The 19,521-nt window shown below is 49.1% G+C and overlaps 6 protein-coding genes and 1 non-coding gene across 7 annotated transcripts in view; 5 read left to right on the plus strand and 2 right to left on the minus strand.

Annotated features, from left to right (window-relative positions):
• Window positions 1-1,127, plus strand: part of pldA (putative phospholipase PldA) — a gene marked incomplete at both ends in the record, with an annotated part of 2,815 nt that extends 1,688 nt beyond the window's left edge. The window contains 2 exons of the mRNA XM_040779967.1: window positions 25-485; window positions 543-1,127. Of these exons, the coding sequence (XP_040642378.1) occupies window positions 25-485; window positions 543-1,127 (1,046 nt within the window). The remainder of the gene's footprint in view (window positions 1-24; window positions 486-542) is intronic.
• A 245-nt stretch (window positions 1,128-1,372) lies between these two features.
• Window positions 1,373-1,484, plus strand: EURHEDRAFT_t30. The gene has a single exon. It is a non-coding gene; the product is annotated as a tRNA-Leu (tRNA).
• Window positions 1,485-6,493: 5,009 nt separating this feature from the next.
• EURHEDRAFT_374747 (ribose phosphate diphosphokinase subunit PRS1) lies at window positions 6,494-8,221 on the minus strand (the record flags this gene model as incomplete). The annotated part of the gene is made up of 5 exons (XM_040778674.1): window positions 6,494-6,530; window positions 6,578-7,638; window positions 7,716-7,836; window positions 7,890-7,899; window positions 7,963-8,221. The coding sequence occupies 5 exons, from the start codon at window positions 8,219-8,221 to the stop codon at window positions 6,494-6,496; spliced, it is 1,488 nt and encodes a 495-aa protein (XP_040642379.1).
• A 255-nt stretch (window positions 8,222-8,476) lies between these two features.
• EURHEDRAFT_447770 (bifunctional precorrin-2 dehydrogenase/sirohydrochlorin ferrochelatase MET8) lies at window positions 8,477-9,340 on the plus strand (the record flags this gene model as incomplete). Its single annotated transcript, XM_040783695.1, has 3 exons — window positions 8,477-8,572; window positions 8,657-9,138; window positions 9,205-9,340. The coding sequence occupies 3 exons, from the start codon at window positions 8,477-8,479 to the stop codon at window positions 9,338-9,340; spliced, it is 714 nt and encodes a 237-aa protein (XP_040642380.1).
• Window positions 9,341-9,567: 227 nt separating this feature from the next.
• On the minus strand, window positions 9,568-15,703 carry EURHEDRAFT_448489 (Arf family guanine nucleotide exchange factor SEC7; the record flags this gene model as incomplete). Its single annotated transcript, XM_040783744.1, has 4 exons — window positions 9,568-9,910; window positions 9,966-13,664; window positions 13,715-13,899; window positions 13,949-15,703. The coding sequence occupies 4 exons, from the start codon at window positions 15,701-15,703 to the stop codon at window positions 9,568-9,570; spliced, it is 5,982 nt and encodes a 1,993-aa protein (XP_040642381.1).
• Window positions 15,704-15,998: 295 nt separating this feature from the next.
• On the plus strand, window positions 15,999-18,088 carry EURHEDRAFT_409034 (putative pyruvate dehydrogenase complex, dihydrolipoamide acetyltransferase component). Its single transcript, XM_040780985.1, has 4 exons — window positions 15,999-16,255; window positions 16,335-16,384; window positions 16,483-16,706; window positions 16,771-18,088. Exons 1-4 carry the CDS (start codon window positions 16,149-16,151, stop codon window positions 17,842-17,844), a joined length of 1,455 nt encoding a protein of 484 aa, XP_040642382.1. The 5' UTR covers window positions 15,999-16,148; the 3' UTR covers window positions 17,845-18,088.
• A 364-nt stretch (window positions 18,089-18,452) lies between these two features.
• EURHEDRAFT_409035 (uncharacterized protein) lies at window positions 18,453-19,259 on the plus strand. Its single transcript, XM_040780986.1, has 3 exons — window positions 18,453-18,544; window positions 18,714-19,124; window positions 19,190-19,259. The coding sequence occupies exons 1-3, from the start codon at window positions 18,492-18,494 to the stop codon at window positions 19,221-19,223; spliced, it is 498 nt and encodes a 165-aa protein (XP_040642383.1). The 5' UTR covers window positions 18,453-18,491; the 3' UTR covers window positions 19,224-19,259.
• The last annotated feature ends 262 nt before the right edge of the window (window positions 19,260-19,521 follow it).

Raw genomic sequence — 19,521 nt, forward strand, 5'->3', positions numbered from 1 at the left:
CATTGCGTTGCTGACAGATAACAGAACACATTTTCTTCTTCAACCTGCGTGCGTACGATCGTATCAACAAGACTCCTGCTCTGTTGAAACTTGAGGAGGATGCCGGTGTATCTTACCAGGATATCCAGCGTGGTATTGCCGAGACGATCATGAGTGATAGTGTCCACCCTGCAATTGGCAAGGAGGGCGACAAAGGCGAAAAGGACTACGAGACTGGGGCTGGTGAAATTGAAGAAAAGATCGAGCGGTTGCGCAAGTTCGAGCAGCGGCTCGAGGCTCGCGAGTCTGATGAAGGACTGTTTAGCAGAGACACAGTTGCCCACACCACCATGTTAAATGGGGGTAAAATGTCCGACGAGGCTTGGCAGGGTGACCCAGAAGGTGAGAAGGACAATTTTGTCCAGGAAGAGCTCTACATTCACGGTAAAGTGTGTATCGTGGATGACCGAGTTGCTATCTGTGGTAGTGCGAACATCAACGATCGAGTAAGTTTTCTCGTCTAAGTTTATACAGTGTGGAAGTGGGTGAACTAACAATCGCAGTCGCAACTCGGATTCCATGACAGCGAGCTTGCCATCGTTATGGAGGATGAAGATCTCATGGACAGCTGGATGGACGGCAAACCATACAAGGCAGGACGCCACGTTGCCACCCTTCGACGGGAGTTGTGGAGAGAACATCTGGGACTGCTTCCGGCACAGGACTACGACGCATCACGTGAACCCAACGCGCAGCCCCCAGGTGTCTGCCCCAACAAGATCCTGGAGGGTCCCGAGAACGACTTCGTCGCGGATCCCCTGGGTGAGCGACTCTGGGACATGTGGACTGATCGGGCCACTGTCAACACGGAAGTGTTCCGGCTGCTCTTCCGCGCCGATCCTGACGACAACATCCGGACGTTTGAGGACTATGATAAGTTCTCGCCTAAGGGATCGAAGCAGGGCCACCTGTTCGATCCTTTCCAGCCGGTTAAACAGGTTCGCGAGCAGCTTGACAAGATCAAGGGACATCTTGTGTGGATGCCGCTTGATTTCTTGAAGGACGCTGAAATGGCTGAGCCTGGTTTGCAGGTGAACCAGATTACTGAAGTGAGTATATTACCGCTTGTGCTTGTCGGACAAGACTAACATATAGCAGAGTATCTACACGTAAACGTAACGACCAACTTGGAATTTTGGATATGGAAAAGATCTGATGATATATTTTGTTTTGATGTTATTTACGTTATTTACGATTTTATATACCACGCACACCTCCTTTTCGGATTTACCTATTGATGTTCATCGACGATAGTTCTAAGAGGAAATGAATTAGTGTCCAATCGATCTAGGTCTATGATGAATTCAAGGAGTGACATGATCTTTCAACAAATGGCAAGATGGCCGAGCGGTCTAAGGCGTCAGGTTAAGGTTACCTTAACTCATAACTTCTCGAAGTTTCCTGATCTCCGACAGGGGGCGTGGGTTCGAATCCCACTCTTGTCAGTTCTCTTTTTTTTTTCTTCTTTTTCACTTCACCCCTCTTTTTTGGTAAACGGTTTCTATTTCTTTTTGTTACGAATGGCAGGGAATTGTGCCCTGTACATTATATGAATAATGGTGTCAAGTTCTGTCCTTTAGCTGGAGCGGTTACAATAATAACGACATTTTTGATATATATATATATATTTTTTTTTTGGCCGTGGAGGACGAGTCACAACGCATCTATTCAAATATATCTTGTTATCCCTGACCTCCCAAAACCATTCGCGAAACTCAAGGTCCATGTTTTGTCCCACGAGCCTCGAAACACGGACGCAACCAACTCCATGTGTGACGTCGCACAAGCCCAGAGTACAGACAGCAGAAATAACGTAACAGCTCAAGATAGATTAACTGATTTGATTGCTCATTAATGTCTATGCATAGTGTAGTGTAGTGTATCTCAATTTAGATCAGTCCAATGAAATGATTCCCAAAACGCCATGAAACCCCTGAAAAACAGAAAAGAAAAAGAAATAAGAATCCATCGCAGTAACACCTTGACCTTAACCGGAACCCCGAGCTTGCAATGCGATGCGATGCAACGAAATGAAACAGAACGAAACGAAACGAAACGTGATAATAAAACAACACAGCAGTCGCACGAATAAGGAATGCAGCAGATCAGTCATTATTAAAGTGGCGTTCGAATCGAGGTAGCGCGCGAGTGTAGGACAGTTTGTTGTTGTTTGTCGTTCAGTACGTGTGTGTGTATGGTAGGACGCCGATTAACACCAATGCCGTTCAGCCAGGTTATGAGATCCTGCTGTGATTCGTAAAGAGATATTAAGTGTCGAGGTTGAAGTAGTAGCGAGAAAGTAGTCCGTTCGTGAAGAATGTGAGATAGAGACGGAATGCAGGTCGAGGGCGTAGCGAGCGTGGACTAGTCTAGGGCATATCTGGGAATGAGTCAGTCATTGTTCCAACGGACGGTTGAAGGCTGCACAACATACCGAAACATGTATGTCTATGACTTGGATTGGTGGCAGCTGTGGCAGCGGACGTAGCCACAGATCTTGCAGAGCCAGACGGCCGTGAATGGACCGCCGGTGCAGTCATGGCAGTGCCAGGTGAGGATGTTGCCGTTGCTAGCCTGGGTGATGGCAAAGGAGTGACCGGAGCATTGGTTCGCCATTGTGTAGGTTTGAGTAGGTATGTGTATAGGTGTGATTGAGTGAAGCGGAGAGAGGAGGCAAGTAGATAGTAGGTAGTGTATTAGAGAAGATAGGATTGATTGAATAGAATTGAATGGTTGGGAAGATTGGAGATGTTGTGATGATGATGAGGCCTGGGAGATCCTTTCATCATATATATATACTCGAGGACACAGGTACAGGATGAGATTCCATGAACCTATACCAAAATGGACATTGTTGGACACAGCACAATCCGGAGACCGTCCCTGGTCAGTGGTACATAGACAGAAGGTCCAGACCGCCAGGGTGGGAGGTTCAGTAAAGCTGTAGAATGGGGAATAACACGATGCACATAGCCGAGAGTGTTCAAAGCGTTTGGATGGAAAGAAAATAGAGGAGGTATGGAAGATGATGGATATATCAATTGGGTTGTGGACCGTGGATTCCGAGGCGATGGACCCGATATATTTAGCAACGATTATTGGAATGCATATCACGATCTTTGGGTGCGACCACCAAAAAAGAAAGAAAGAAAAAAAAAAAAAAAAAAACTCGAGAGATCATCTTTCAAAAAGAAAAGCACATTCCAGGATCCAGCCCTGCGGTCCTCTGGGGTGTCGATCAGGATTTCAGTATTTGAGAATTCCATGATATCAGAGTGTCCAGCTATACAGTACTAGAGAGAGCGCAAATATGCCGGATGCACTGATCTTACCCTTTACAAGGTATCAGATGATTTGCATCGATCGATTTAGTGCCTGGAAGTGCTCCGCCTGGCCGGTCAAAGTACGGTACTATTCCATCGCCGAAGAGCACCGATAGTAATTCACCCCCCCCCAAAAAAAAGAAAAAAGTGCGTAATAATAAAAACAATCACTAACCAGACTCGTTATTACTCTTCAGGGACAGGGACAGGTACATAACAGGGAACCCCCGGAAACCCAGTCGACGCGTCTCCCAATGATCAGGAAACTTCAATAATCCGAGTGAACGGACCCATTAGGTACGGGTTTTATTTTATTTTATTTGTTTTTCCAGAGTTGACGCATGTTATTCTTATTTTGTTCTGTGCAGACCACACAAATCACTTGCTTTTGCCGGGATCCCTCCCTGTCTCTGTTCTCCCTCGCAGATCAATTCCGACACCATCCCGCGCGGAGGTCTGCAGGGCCCCAACAACCAGGTTCATTCGTCCTGAACTAGGCCCAACTAGAGACAAACTATTTCTTTTCTTCGCGCCAAAGGAAACACTCGTTTACGGTATACGGCATACATAGTACGCTATGTGGATGCTACCCCTCCATAGTCCCTACCCCGGTATTTCTCCAAATAATCATCATCACCATCATCGTAATAACAATAACAATAATAAAAATACAAAAACCTGACCAGATGTTCCAATCCGGCGGTAACCGGCAGATCGTCGAGTGTCAGGAAGTAAGCACATTTAATTCTTCCGAAGGGGATTATCAGAACACGGTGTACGAAGTAGGCAGGGAGTAATCTGTACTTTGAGCGGTAGCCAGGGAGTGTTCCAGGGGTTCGCTCCACCGGCGGCACACACATATATGTACGAGACCAGGATCAGGAATCAAGGACTGGGATACCCACATGAACCATCATGGATACCTCTGGGCTTGTGTGATATGGTTTGCTCGTGAGCGCTTCCAGCACAGTACAGTGTGTCTGTACAGCGTGCAGTGACTCGGAATTACCAGCTGAACTATGGAGTCAACATTTACCTGCGCATTATTATTGCTCGAACCATTCACAGTCCGGCGATCTGGGTCCCCAAACCATTGGCCAACAATGGCATCGCATTGCTCGAACTTTTGCCTGTACGATCTACCGGATGCCCTTCCCCGGTGGCTTTTGCTCAGCTAGATAACATAGTAGATTAACCCCACCGATTTCCCAACTGGGTTTTACGCCCGAATTTCCCGTGTTCCTGTACTTTGGGTCTCCCTTGACAGGTCTTCTTTCAGCGCAGTCTCATAATGTGATCTGTTGTTTTCTTTTTTCTGAGAACTAGCTTCAACCGCGCGGAAATATTCTCCATATTACGGTGTACGCCGTGGTTGGTACACCGCATTGACGGGTCGGGCGTCGCTGTTTTCTCGCTGAAAGTTCGTGATTATCCTCTTTCCGCTAACTTCATGTTTTCTTTTGCTCCAACTGCTTCCCATTCGACCGGATTACGACCCTACCAGCACTGCCACGACCGGTTAGGAGCAAGACAAACACCCCCGGTCAAATCCATGCTCCCTATTCATCCTTCATCTTAAGCATCCCGTTCGTTCGTGATACATCACATTTCACATCAAGCTTACTTGCTCGCAAGCGCCCCCCTCCCCCTGTATCGAGCCGAGTGCACCAAAAAGGAAACAAGGAAACTCGTGTTTGACGTGATGTGACATGACATGGATGACATGCAAAATGCAGAAACTGGTTCTATTGGGTCTTCGCTGCAGGTTCGAGAATCTGGGAGCGGTCCCGGCCCCCTGGCTACTGGCCGATCTGATCGATGATAGCCATAATCCTTGAAATGTAATACGGACATCGTATTTGGCTACATTATTGTGCTGAATTTAAAGCGATCGCTGCTTTGGATTGAATGTGACTGCGATTGCGACTGCAACTGGTGGTTGTGTACACGATACACGTACTCGGGAGAGGTACTTCTGCACTAGCACGGATGACAAAAAAGTACAATGTACCTATCAAGAGTGCTCTTCCCTGCTTTTTCAGCTTCAGAATGCTTGCATCATGTTTGTTGCCATCATACTTCATCCCAAGTGCTTATCCATACCATACTACGGAATCTCGAATGAAGAATACACCGCTATTCTGGTCGGTATATCTCTGTATTGCTTTTTCGCAGCTGACGCAAAACAGATATGGAGCGTCAGGTGTGTCGGGTTATCGTAGCATGATAGGTGTTTGTCTTGTAGAATACGGGGTAGCCGGTGGCGACTATAGCTGTAACTCGTTATAGCAATATACTCAGGGTTCATCCAGGGTGGAGAGCTCAGTGACTACGGGGTACGTAAGGATCGCCCTGTCTCCAATAGAGTAGACAAAGATAGATCGATTCTCGAATTAAGCGTCTCGCCTCACTCTCACCAACCCAACGACCGGACCGGACCGCAAACAAAGTAATATGCAAACCAAAACATTGGATTCATTCTAGCCCACACTACAATGTCTAGCAAAAAATACGCAATGTTCGAGATGTTCTCTGGCACCAGCCCCACCGCATAAGCCAAGCCCAATTAAGAACTCAGAAACCGGTGCCTTCGATCCTCGTTAGACACCTGCAAGCGCAAACACGCCTCATGCCAAACAAGTTGGCAATCGGACAATGAAAGCCCAGACAGGGTCTGAAAGTCTGCTCTCCCAACGCTCCGTTAAGAACACCTTGTGGAAAAACAAGATGCTCCTGCAGTACCCAGAGTGGACTGCATCGCTGGTTGTCTTTCGACATATTGCACATAAAGGTAGAAAAGAGACAGGGAAGGGAAGACGAAAAAAGGCGGTATATTGCCTGTTTGCGCGTTCTAGACTTAACCAGTCTATGTAGTAAAGTTTGGGCCATTTCGTAGATGCCCAGCCCGCCATGCAAAGGTAGACAAATGCACGATTTGCATCCCGAGAGAAAAAGAAAAGCGAGGTATCATGATAGAGATGACTTCCAGAATCCGGTTCCTGCAGAAGTCACAAGTAAAACGCCATGAAATAAATCATCAAATTTTTAGACAGTCATTTTCGAACACCGTCTTACCAATGCATCAAGCTTTGTATGAATGAAGAACAACGGAAGCCAACATATGCAAATCATTACTCATTCGTGTTGAGGTGGAAAAGTGCGGAGACACTGCATCAAGTTAGTCTTGAATGTTAGATAGCCAGAAGAAGACATACCTTTCACCGTAGTGGTGGCGTCTGATGCTCTCCGCGATAAGACTCGAGACATCGATGATAATCAATTTCTTCGACCTCTTCACAGTATCCGGAGAAATGGGGAATGTGTTTGTTACGACAAGGTAATCAATCGAGTCGCAGGCTTCCAGCTGGTCGAGAGATTCTTCCCCAAAAAGTCCATGCGTAGCAATGCAGTAGACCTTATTAGCGCCGCCACGCTTCACAACTGTCTCCGCGGCCGCGATCCACGATCCGCACTTGTCGATCATGTCATCAACAATGAAGACGGTTCTGTCGCGGACATCCCCGACCAACGTGATCGTCTTCTCGGATTCATTGTGTCTAGTACTACCCTCCTCATCGGACGACTCCGCAGCATCAAATGTGCCTCCAAGTGCGTGATCCGGTGGTAACGACGACGTAGTAGAAATGAGAGAGTTCACCATGGAGTCAGGAACAACGTCTGCATTGTGTTGATAACCGGTCAGGGCGGGGGTGGCTCCGCCTGATGCAGGCATAGAAGTAGGGGCCGTGGACGGATAATCATCGTCGACGAGTTGGCCCTGCACGAGGCGGCCTGTGATAACATCACACACACGAACATCTGTTTGCTCCTGTGTAGCTTCCAATTCAGAAGGACGACGAGCCGCAGGTGGTGTGCCCGGTCTTAGATGGCTGTCCGGCATAGACTGCGAGTCGACATCGTCGTTCGTCTCGCTAAGAGCCTCTTCTGGCGAGTCATTGGCAGATTGAAGCTGGAGACCGAACGGCTGGTTATCTTTCGGAGTGCGAACCGCTTCAGGTTCGGCAGCATCGAAGAAAAGCGTACTGTCTGCCATACTAGCAGACACCTTAGGACGTCGCCTGTCCGTTGTGACAATGCCAAAGTTCAGCTTAAGCGTGTCTGCTAGCGACGTAACACGTTTCGTGCCTCCGGCATTCTTGCTAACGACGACGGCTTCTCTCCAGTTGGGCACGTTCATCCGGATCCAGCGGGCAATAAAGGGCTCAGCAAACAAGTTATCCACAGGCTTGCCGAAGAATCCTTGCATTTGCGATGCCTGTGGTATTCGAACGAGTCTTAGTCCCACTCCAATAAGATTCGTTCGTCGCCAAATATAGAATGGAAGAAGCTCACATGCAAATCTAATGTGACAACATGGTCGACACCAGCTACTGAGAGAAGATTCGCAAGCATTCGAGCCGTGATAGCGCCACGATGGCTCTTCTTCTTGGATTGGCGAGAATATGGGAAGTACCTCATCTGGGTCAGCATCATTTGTGCATTAGTCAAACGAGATAGGCATCATACGGCATAACCGCTGTAAAAGAAAGGTTTCATCAGCTACCGCATACCAATTGAATCAGTAGTGGAAAAACCGTACCTGTGATGGATCTTGCAGAGCCACCTTTGCAAGCAGAGATCATGATCAGTAGCTCCATAACACTATCATTGATCTTGCTGCTGCCGCTCTGCACAATATAGACATCTTGGTTTCGTACTGAGACGTTGATGTTCACTCTGGTTTCCCCATTGCTGAATTTCCCTAGATCTGCCCGGGCAGGGACAGCTCCTAGACGCTCACAGATTGTCTCAGCCAGAGCCGGATGCGAAGTCCCGGTAAAAATCTGTACTCCTCTCATGATTGTAATTGTGCAAAGACAGAGAAAGTCATAGATAGTGTGATTATAAATAGGTTGAATAGGAAGAGAGCAAAAGTTTTGTGAGGTCACGAGGGGAAAGGGAAAAGAGTTGAAGCTAAAAAGAAAAAAACCGGAGAAAAAAAGTGTGTCGTCTTCGGTAGTTCTCGGTTCCCGTACCGATTCTTCCCCGCCGATGATAAAATAATGCCCCGCGATAGGACCAGTCAGTGGTACACCGATTGATTGCCTGTCACCATGTCGCATAAGTATCCTCCAGTCCAAGGGGGTGGCTCTCTGATAATTGCTTGGCAGGCTAGGGATAAGAATATCGTTGTTGTTGGGGGTGGTGAGGTATAACTGTCGTCCTTCATCCTTATCTCCGCGCCAGAAATATATATATCGATGATGCAGTAACTAACCACGTGCCTGGCATAGGTAGCTGCCGGACGCATCCTCCACGCCCTTAATGCCGATGCCAAAGTAACCGTGATCTGCCCAACATCAGGTCTAAACGATGAAGTAGCCTTTCGAGTCTCCGAGGGGCAGGTTTCCCATAAAGATAAGCATTTTGAGCCGGCGGATTTAGACGAAGCGGACATGGTACTCTGCGCCATTGACGACCCAGAGGCATCATCTCGTGTGTGGAGGCTATGTAAGGAGAAGCGCATTCCTGCGAACATTGCAGATGTGCCTCCAGAATGTGATTTCTACTTTGGCAGCGTCCATCGGGATGGTCCATTACAGGTGATGGTCAGTACCAATGGGAATGGGCCTAGACTGGCTAGAATTGTTCGGAAAAAGGTTGCGGACGCTATCCCGGACAACATGGGAACTGCAATAGATAATGTGGGCAAATTACGGAAGAAGCTGAGGGAGATTTCTCCCACCGCCGAAGAAGGCCCGAAAAGAATGAAGTGGTATGTCAATGGCAAAGCTTCTCTCTACCGACAACGAACATCGAAGCTGACAAGAAGGTGCAAAAGGATGTCTGGTGTTTGTGAATCCTGGAGCTTAGAGGAATTAGTGCAGATGGGTGAGCAGGATATGGATGGCCTTCTTTCCCACTACGCATCTGGGGAGATTCCAGGCTTTCAACAGATCCGAGCTGGCAACGCTTAACATGAATAATAGATAATAAATGCACACCCGGACATATCATACACCGCAGATAGCTAAAAGCACTTCGATTGTTAAGAAGAAATGTGTGAAAATGCTAATGATAACTTTACATTGGCCCACTAGCCTAGAATGAAATCTAAGAAGAATCGCACAAGGATATCCAAAACACAAGCCAGGCAAATAAAACATATTAATCTTCACAAAAAATAAAGACGACGCTCAGAATCTCAAGACACGCCACTATATCTACGGCTGTATTGCTGCGAAATAGAACTTCTTGGACTGATGGATGCTTGCGAAGGGGGCTTTGAAGGTGCTAAACCCAGCTTCACTTCTCCTACCCGGCGAAGTAAGGACCGGAGGGCAACGCGAATCTCGGGACTGAGATCACGGCCGAGCAGATCGAGGGCCAAGGGGTAGAATGTGTCAACGTGCTTATCGAAGCCTTCCGAAGGGAAGTTTGTGTAGCTCTCGAGGACGTCAACGACAACAGGGCGCCAGGCGACGATGTTACGGTGTTGCGATTCGTCGTCAAGGCGGACGAAGCTTCGGATAATGTCTGCGCAAAGTCTGTAGCAGGTTAGCAATTTGTTCTTAGATCGGTTTAATCAAGCGATATACTTACGGGATAAGCGCGGCCTCAGTCTCATCACGGCTGCTCTTACGTTCCTCCCTCTCATCATTGTACATGCGGTAGAGTATCTGGACGTAAGTCGCTGCACTTCCACTTTCTTGCTTGAGCAGGTTTGGCGGCTGCTTCATGAAGCCTTGACGCCAGAGCTGCATTCGGAGTTCCTTATCCTCATTGAACTTCTTGGCGAATTGATAGCTCTTCTTCAGAAGTCCCATTAATCGCAGGAGCTCATGGCTTGGAATCTTCTCGTAAACCTTATCGTTGGAGAAAAGCTCATGAACAGTCTCAATCATAAGTAATTGCAGAACGCAGTTCGTGATTATGCGGTTGAAGAAGCGACGCCGGGCCACAGTCACCGCAGTTGGCTGCTGCTGCATCTCCATCGTTTGGGGACGATAATCTTCTAACTCAGGGTTGGCTGGTGCTGGCACGTCACCTTCTTCATGCTCAGATGACTCATTCCGCAATCCGTTTGTCTGGGGGAATTCAGCGTTAGTCTCCTCAATCGGTGTTGCGTCGGTAGACTCCGGTACAGTTTCCCCGTTGGACGGCTTCCGCGCTTTGGAAGGCATGGAAACAGCTGCCGTAAACAGTTCATAGGCGGTGGTCTTGCTGAAGAGATCGACAAAAGCGCCAACCACCTTGGTCCAATGGTCTTGCTGAAACTTGGCAACATTTTGCAAAATCAATTGTTGTAAGCAGTTACTACCAATTCGTGCAATAGTATCGTTCTCTTGGCAGATACACAGCGTGAGAAGTTCAAGCACACCCCCAAGCATGTATTCCAGTTTATCGAAGTAATGCGTGAAAAGGGTGATCATGTTTCTCAGCGCCTGGATCATGGTAGTCGAGAGCCACACTGATAGGTCCTCGTGGTTCGGAACCTTGGACATTTCCGACTTCGATTGGAGAACGACAAAGATAGGGTAGAGGAGTTGTCTCCAGAGAACATCCCAGAACTCTCGAGGGAAGTCACCACCATATCGGATGAGTGTATCGAAGAGGTACGTAAGTGCCCGCGATCGCACCTCAAGGTCATCACCAGTCATGAGCACGTCCTGGAACGCAATCAAGAGGGGATACCAGAATTGTTCCTCCGGAGACTGGCGATTGAGTTGTTTCGCTAGGTTTGAGTTGGTATCCTCGAGCACATTCTCCGATGGCATGCCACGGTGAGAAAGAGGACACTCAGGAGTCCTCATCATCTTGCCCACAGTTGCCTTGAGTGTCTCGATAGCTTGCAGCGACTTTTTCTGAAACCTTATGTTCTTCGAGAACTCCGTAAGGCAGACAACAAGGTCAGGGAACGCCCCTTGGGTTATGACCACACCGAATCGTGTGTTGTAGATCTGAGCTACATGGTCCATAGCCATATTGACAATACCCTCATAAGGCTCTCGAGCGGCGACTGTGAACACACCAAACATGGTCTTCCAGCCAGAGCGGATATTGTGGCCCCGAGCTTGGACCATCTGTATGAGACACCGGAGAATCATGTCCTTGACAGTAGCAGTACTGCTATTTGCCATGACGTGCTCGAACGGCTTAAGGAAGTCCTTCTGGAATTTGAATCCCGGAAGTTCCTCGATTTCCATAAACCGCATCGAGAGTTGCCGGAGCGAGTCAAGCGCGAAGAAAACAACAGTCGTGTTTGAGTGGCACCCGACATGGTTGAAATGCTGTCCAAGTACTTCCCAAATCTTCGACCATTCTATCCTGACTCGCGTCATATTGTAGTAACTGATTTCGACCAGCTTCTGCAGACTGTATGTTCTGGGAGATTCGCTGTTTCCGGAAGATTGGATTTCCTGCCAACTCACTTCGCTTAAAGCGCGGATGAAATCAATGATAGCCTCGTGGGAAAGGTTTGCCGTGTTGGTGAAGATACGGTCTACGCCCCGGATCATCTCAGCTGACCGACTTTCCATTGCAACCTCTGCGCGGAACCCAGCAGGAGGACCGTTGATGGATCGAGGGCGAGGACGTTTGCCTTGGAATGAACTGCGTGAAGGATCAGGGGGTGCTTGAGGCATGATCCGAGCTCTCGAAACATCGGGCAGTGAGCCTTCATCGACACCATCGGTCAAAAGCTGGAGGCGATCAAGTTGGCTAACGCAGGTAAGAATTTCTCTCCAAGAGCCCTTTAGGGAGTTGCCCTCGGTAAGAGCCACTTCCAGCAGGACCTTCAGAGCTTCAACGTTTTTAGCCGTCATTTCCCTGATGTTCCCCAGGTTCGTGAACTTCGCGAGACCGGTGACAAAGGCTACTCTTGGGGTCTCCAAATCGAATGCACAGCTAATGCGTATCGCCAACTTCATGCCCTCCATGCAGAGCTTGAGGACCTCAAGATTCTCCGTATCCCGCATGGGAGCAGTCAGGCCAGAAAGGAAAGACATCCAGGTAACATTGAACATGGAACCGACATGGCGGACAGATGTGGCCGGAATAAATCGCGAGAGCGCTTCTCTAACAGCTGTTTTCCGCTGAGCACGGATCAAGCTTCGATAGAGCTGCTCAGTCTTACTGGCCATCTCCTCGGAAGCTTGGGCATATTTTTCACCTTGGATGTCCCTTCCAACAGTTGCGAGGACTTGTCCGGCTCTGGACGCCAAACCAGTAGGAGCAGAAGTCTCAATACCGAGATTGGCAGCGTGCTCTCTTTCGGTGACAAGCACAATTTCGTTACTGGAGATCTCATCATAAATGGTGCCAAGATATTCGGGAGGCAAGTCTTGGCTATCGTTGATGCCCCTGTTGTTCCTAATAAAGTCTTCCTTCGTCATACGCGGCCCCTTCATCTTGGAACTGTGCTGGTCTGTGTTCAACATGATGACAGAGTACGCAAGCACATATGCCGTATCGGCATTCGCAAACGCGTTCGGATTCTGGGTAACGTAGCGTTCTGCAAACTTGAGCATGAAACGGTCGATCTTCTGTGCTTCACCTGGCAACCGGAAGTGCTGCAAAAATTGGCGCAGGGCGTCCACAAAACGTCGCTTCTCGAATTCCATCATATCGACAAACGCATGCATAATGGCGATATTCTCAGCGTCACCTTCACCGAGATATTCACCTAGTATAGATTTGTCCAAGCGTTCATTTCCGAAGAAAAAACTGGCTATATCTTCGGGGGTTTCAGAACGTATAAAACCGTCTTTCAGCAGTAGCTTCATTCCACGTTTGGGCTTGAAGTTAAACTGTTGGACCGCATTCGTGAGCGCAATCTTTCTTTGCTTGACCCTTTCAATCTCGCTCGGGTCATCCTCTGCAACCGGCGTGGATCGACCAGTGTCACCATCCGTTACATCAATCCTGGGCGAGGAAAGATAGGTCCCCGCATTTGTGTCAATGGACTCCCTGGGGTTGTCCATCGACTTATGAGACACTACGTTTGAAGCACCGGTTTGCTCAACGATACGCTGTGCCGCCCAATTGTCCAGTGATTGCAAGATTTCCACCAGACTTTCGATGGCTTGATTTTTCAATACGTATTCTGGAGGGACATTTTGGAGATTAGGCTGTGGGGTAGTGGCAACGGCAACCGTTGTAAGCGATGGGGAGAGCGCGCCTCGTTGGTGCCAATCGGCCCCAAAACTGGAGAGCTTGGCATTATTCTCCTGATACTGTTGTTGTTGGGCGGCTGTTACAGTCACTGGGACACTTGCGTATCGTTGGAGTTGTTCAATAACACTGGACATATGTTAGCAAAAGTAGACCCTCGCACAGAACGCAATGCATACTTCTGGAATATATTCTCCAAAGCTGTCCGATCGCAGTCGTAATTGAGATATATTTCCACCAACGCTCGAGGCTCGCCTGCCAGTCTTTCGAGAATCTCCATGAAATACTGCTTTTGGAAGGCAGGCGAGTTCCGCTTCTCGAGTATAGCCAGGTAGATTTCCTTCAAGAACACCTCAAGCTCTTTCTGTTGCAAGTTAGGAACGATCATACATATGGAACAGCATGCGACAGACCTTCATCATAACTCTCATATGTTTGAGCATGAGCCAAAAGATTTCAGAGCAGACCTGGAACACTCTGAGTACAGAGCTTGAGCCATTCCGACTCAGACTCAAGCAGAGATGCGGCCGCACCGCCTGTAAAAGAGTCATGGCCTCCCCATTGCTGGTGCCACTTTTGATTGTAACAAGGGGAGAGGTGAACACTGGGACTTGATTATGGATCAGGTAGTGGATGAGGTGCAAGGACAACAGCTTTGTTCTCATATTTTGGGATTTCAGATCTTGCTGCTGATCATGGGTAAGGACCTTGTGGCTCAATTTGCAAAGTGCCCTGAGAACCAGGAAAGCATCCTTGACGTAAATCTCGTCTTCTTCATCTTCTGTGGTACCATCTGCATAGTCTCGCTCATCCTCGGGGATACCCGAAATAGACCGCGACGCCCTCTGACGGTTTATCCTGGCACGAGTGACCATGGTCGGAGCATTTTCATTAACAGACGCAACATCCTTGCTCGATTCGAAACTCTGTAAAGTGAGCTTCTCTGCCGGTTCTTTAGTAACCGGCTGGTCAATTGTAACAGCAGAAGCAGTCTCCGAGGCCTGATCCGGCTCATTAGCCGGAGATGTTTCGGACACATCTATGGTAATAGAGTCCGAAGCGCCGCCTTGCGATTTGTCGCCATCTCGCATTCTTAGTTCCTTCAGGTCAAGCCTCACACGCACCCTGTCGAAAACCGTGCTAACCATTTGTGTGAGGGATCCCTGGGCGATTTGCTGGTTCGGGGTTGACTTGGAGTATATGAAAATATTATAAATCTGACGCACAGCCTTTAGGAGACCTGCTCCATGTACCACGATCTTGTCGTTGAGGACTGCCGCCAAAAGAGACTTAATGATTTGCTGCTGAATCTCGACCGGTGTCGCTTCATTTTCAAAGCATTCACAAATAGCATCGATGGCGCGCTCGATAAGCGGCGGCTGCTCCGAGCCAGCTTCACCTTGCGGAGTCTCGCTGTCCTTAGCCGAGGGAAAGGCGAAGTAGGAATAGGTGATCAGTTTTCCTATGCAATCCAGTGCCGTGACTTGTAGAGGTATGCTGAGCGACTTGGTGGCAAGATGTAGTGGGCGAAAGATAACCTCTGGGTCAATTGGTTGGCGATCCGATTGTTTGACGTTGGTAAGCGCATCCTTCACAGTATCCTCCAGCTGCTTGCTTTTTCGAGCCTCCTTCGAATTACTGATCGTGTCCAAGGCCGTTATGATGAACACAGTTGAACTGACAGTCCCGGATCGCTGCGTCGGAAATGTCGCTGTTGTTGACCTGGAATCTGAGCGCAATCGACTTTCCGGAGCAGGCTCATCTTGCGGAGGCATGGTTACGGGGTCTTGTTTCTCGCTGGGCGATTCCTTCTCGACACTGACTGACGACTCGGGTGCTGGACTGTTGTCGCCGGCATCTTTTGATTCGGACTCAGGCTCTGGATTATTCTCGGGTACGGGTGTCTCAACGGCGTTCGTAGGACTTGAAGCTTGCTCTGGCTCGACGGACTCGGGTTGTGTTTGCGATGAATCTGGCTCTTCGGAGGCAGCAACCTCAATTGTTTGTCGTTCTGATTCTTCGGGGTTTTCGGGTCTCTCTTCTTCCGTTGGCTGTGAGGTTTCAAGTTGTGCTGGTGCATCCACGCCGGTCTCATCGTTTTCTGCCTGCGACTGAGCCGGGGATGATTGATTCGGCTCATTTACAGAGCCATTTGCGACTTCCGCCATTTATGCAAGACTCCAACTGGAGTGCGTGAAGGTACACAAATGACGGGTCCACATCGAACAGGGGGGAAAAGAAAAGGGAGGGGGAGATGGTGCAAGGAAAGCGGCGGGTTGGTCTCACTGTACAGTTCCTGGGGTTGTGCCTTACTAGCGGGCCGATAGGATGCGTGTCTACATTTCTACGGCGCGCGGTAAGTGCCGAAAATGACGTGCTTACATAACCCGTCTCCGGCGGCTCGGCAGGATGATTCCGGATCGCTCACCGGAAAGCTCAACAGAAAAGTTCCTGGACGTTGTAGTCCCCCAACTCTCTGATATATCAGGATAACCAAGTCTTTCTCTAGCCCGCACAATCTGTTAGGCTCACTGCCAGCCCCTTTCGCTTCTTTTTTTTGATTTCGCTTGAGCTGCGGGGCTACGATTGATATAGATACCCCATCTTGGCGCTATGGTTGCCTCTGCTGTCCGAATGCGCCCCGGCGCCATGTTCATGTCCAAGGGCGCCGCTTGCCTGAAGAGGCCTCAGGTTGTCCACAGGTTTAAAGATGCTGCTCAGTATGTTGCACCCCCACCCCTTCCCCAATACTCGGGGTACCTATATTGATGGAGGTTAACCTATTATATCATTGTTTAGAACTCAATTGCCCGCCTTGTCTGCCCTCTCCCGCTTCTATGCCTCCAAGTGTATGTCACTGAGAACTTTTTTCTCCGACTTACCCCGACTCTATATCTACAGCTTATTCGTCTGAAGATGGTTCAATTCTGACATGACGGAACTACAGCCTTCCCCTCCCACACCATCATCAGCATGCCGGCCTTGTCGCCGACCATGTCTGCTGGAAACATCGGAGCATGGCAGAAGAAGGCCGGTGATGGTCTGCAACCCGGTGACGTCCTTGTGGAAATCGAAACCGATAAGGCTCAGATGGACTTTGAGTTCCAAGAGGAGGGTGTCCTTGCCAAGATCCTGAAGGACCAAGGTGAGAAGGACGTCGCCGTCGGCTCTGTATGTGCTCTATATGACGTATCTCGTTAGGATAGTAAACAGATTTGCTAATTTCTCGATACAGCCCATCGCTGTCCTTGCGGAAGAGGGTGCCGACGTTTCTGCTTTCGAGTCGTTCAGCTTGGAGGATGCCGGTGGTGACAAGGGCGGCGCCCCCGCCGAAGAGAAGAAGGAGCCCGAGTCTAAGGGCGCCGAGGCCCCAGCACCCGCTGAGCCCGAGCCCGTTGCTCAGGAGCCTGACACCACTGGTGAGAAGCTTCAGCCCAGTCTCGACCGTGAGCCTTTGATCAGCCCCGCTGCCAAGGCTCTGGCATTGGAGAAGGGTGTGTCCATCAAGGGTCTCAAAGGAACCGGACGTGGTGGTCAGATCACCAAGGAGGATGTCGAGAAATTCAAGCCCAGCGCACCCGCTGCCGCTGCTGGCGCTAGCTACGAAGACATTCCTCTTACCTCGATGCGCAAGACCATTGCCAACCGCCTTCAGCAGTCCACCCGTGAGAACCCTCACTACTTCGTTTCGACTACTCTGTCTGTGAGCAAGCTCATGAAACTCCGCCAGGCCCTCAACGCCTCTTCCGAGGGCAAGTTCAAGCTCTCGGTCAATGACTTCCTTGTCAAGGCCTGTGCTGTCGCTCTCCTCAAGGTTCCCGCTGTCAACTCCAGCTGGCGCGAGGAGAACGGACAAGTTGTCATCCGTCAGCACAACAATGCCGACATCAGCGTTGCCGTTGCCACCCCCGCTGGCCTTATTACTCCTGTCGTGAAGAACGTTCAGGCCCTTGGTCTGTCCAGCATCTCCAACCAGGTCAAGGACCTTGGTAAGCGTGCTCGTGACAACAAGCTGAAGCCCGAGGAGTATCAGGGTGGTACTTTCACCATCAGCAACATGGGAATGAACGCCGCCATTGAGCGGTTTACTGCCGTCATCAACCCCCCTCAGGCCGGTATCCTGGCCGTGGGTACTACCCGTAAGGTCGCTGTCCCCGTCGAGACTGAGGAGGGTACCTCTGTCGAGTGGGATGACCAGATCATCGTTACTGGCAGCTTCGACCACAAGGTCGTTGACGGCGCTGTCGGTGGCGAGTGGATCAAGGAGTTGAAGAAGGTTGTTGAGAACCCCTTGGAACTCCTCCTCTAAGGGTGATGTGATGATGGACAGTCCTGGCGTACTTAGTAGATCTATGTATGATTGGGATTTCATTTTGAGTTATTTGTGTCTTTATATGTATTAAAAATCTGTTTCTTTTTGCGTCTTCATCTTGCAGACCGTAATGGGCCTGATTTCATGAGTTTTATTTTGAGCAGCTTCAATACAATTTCCTTTGTCTTTTCACCATCCTAGTATCTGAATAACATTGAATGGAAAAGGTTTCCTGGTTTAGATTGAACCTTGGCATCCACCCGGCACGTGCCGACTCCACCACCACACGATATCGATGACGTTATTGTCACTGCAAGGTTCCAGCGGTTGCTGCTTGCTTTAAATACCCTCGCCAGCCACTGTCGTTCTTTTCTCCCTCCCTCTTGTCCTTTAGAGATATTTACCCTGATCTTCCACACACATCCTTCCCCAATTATCTGGTAAGTCCACTCATGCTGAGTTGCCCCTCATGACACCATACACCATACACCATACACCATGCCTCAATGGCCATGTTGCCTCCGGGAATATGCAATTGACAATTCTGGAGAACTACTTGACTAATTGCTGGTATATTCCCAGACCTTAATCTACTCTAAAATTCTCAAAAAATTGTTCAGACTTGTTCGATACAATAACACACCATGTCTTACGCCGACGCCGCAGCAAGAGGAGCTAAGCAATCCCCGGAAGATGTGAGTATTCTCCACTTAACTGTCCCTTTCTTGTTGTTCTGTTCGTAATGTTCCACACTACTGATGACAAACGCTAACCACTGTTCTCATTTCTTAGGCGTGAGTTAACCTGTTGCAACAAGTCGTATGACTCGCTTGTGCAATGACGTAACTAACAAAACACAAAAATAGACGCGCTCCTAGAGTCGAAGCAATCTATAGAGACGAATCGGAGAATCCCGCAACTTTGGTCGACGTCGATTCCCCACACGTGTCATCCGTTGATCCGGACTTCCTAAAGCAAAACGTCAAAACCAGCACCCAGGCCGAGCGGCTGCAACGCGAGCAGGAGCAGCAGACCATCGAAGGCCAGAACAAGGCCCGGAAGGCCCGCGCGAAAGCAAAGGCTGAGAAATCCAGTTTGAGCGCGAACAAGGACAACCCGGTCTTTGTGGGTAATGCTGTATTGCTCGGCTTGGCCGGTGCTGGACTGGGGTACGGCGCTTACCAGAAGCATCTGAGCGGCAAGTTGTCTTGGGAGCTTGTTGGTCTCTGGTCTGGTGCTGTTGGTGCCTTTAGTGTAGCGGACTACTTTGTGAGCAAGTAAGTTTATTTTGGATATTAGCGTTGGGTTGCAAAAGACCTTGGGCTGACAGATGCTTTTACAGATGGCTCATCCAGAACAAATACCCCAAGAAATAAATGTAGGATACCAAAAGCAATTGGGATTTTGTTCGGTTAGAAGGCGTCTTTGGCCCGACGGCGGATTTCCTTATATACCATCCCCGCTCAATGATTGAATGATGTTATGTTATTCCTTCAAGCTAGAATGATATACTGTCATAATCTAGTACTAATTTGTAACCGATATTATCGCCCTCAATTCCGGGAAACTGTAGTACCAGTCTACGCGTGTATATGTCGAGCACACCCTGCGTAATGAGCAATATAAGTTGGCACCAGCACAAAGCAAGGCCATGCAGGAGCCAAAGCATTAGCA

This window comes from Aspergillus ruber, assembly GCF_000600275.1.
Source record: "Aspergillus ruber CBS 135680 unplaced genomic scaffold scaffold00003, whole genome shotgun sequence".
Classification (NCBI taxonomy): domain Eukaryota; kingdom Fungi; phylum Ascomycota; class Eurotiomycetes; order Eurotiales; family Aspergillaceae; genus Aspergillus; species Aspergillus ruber.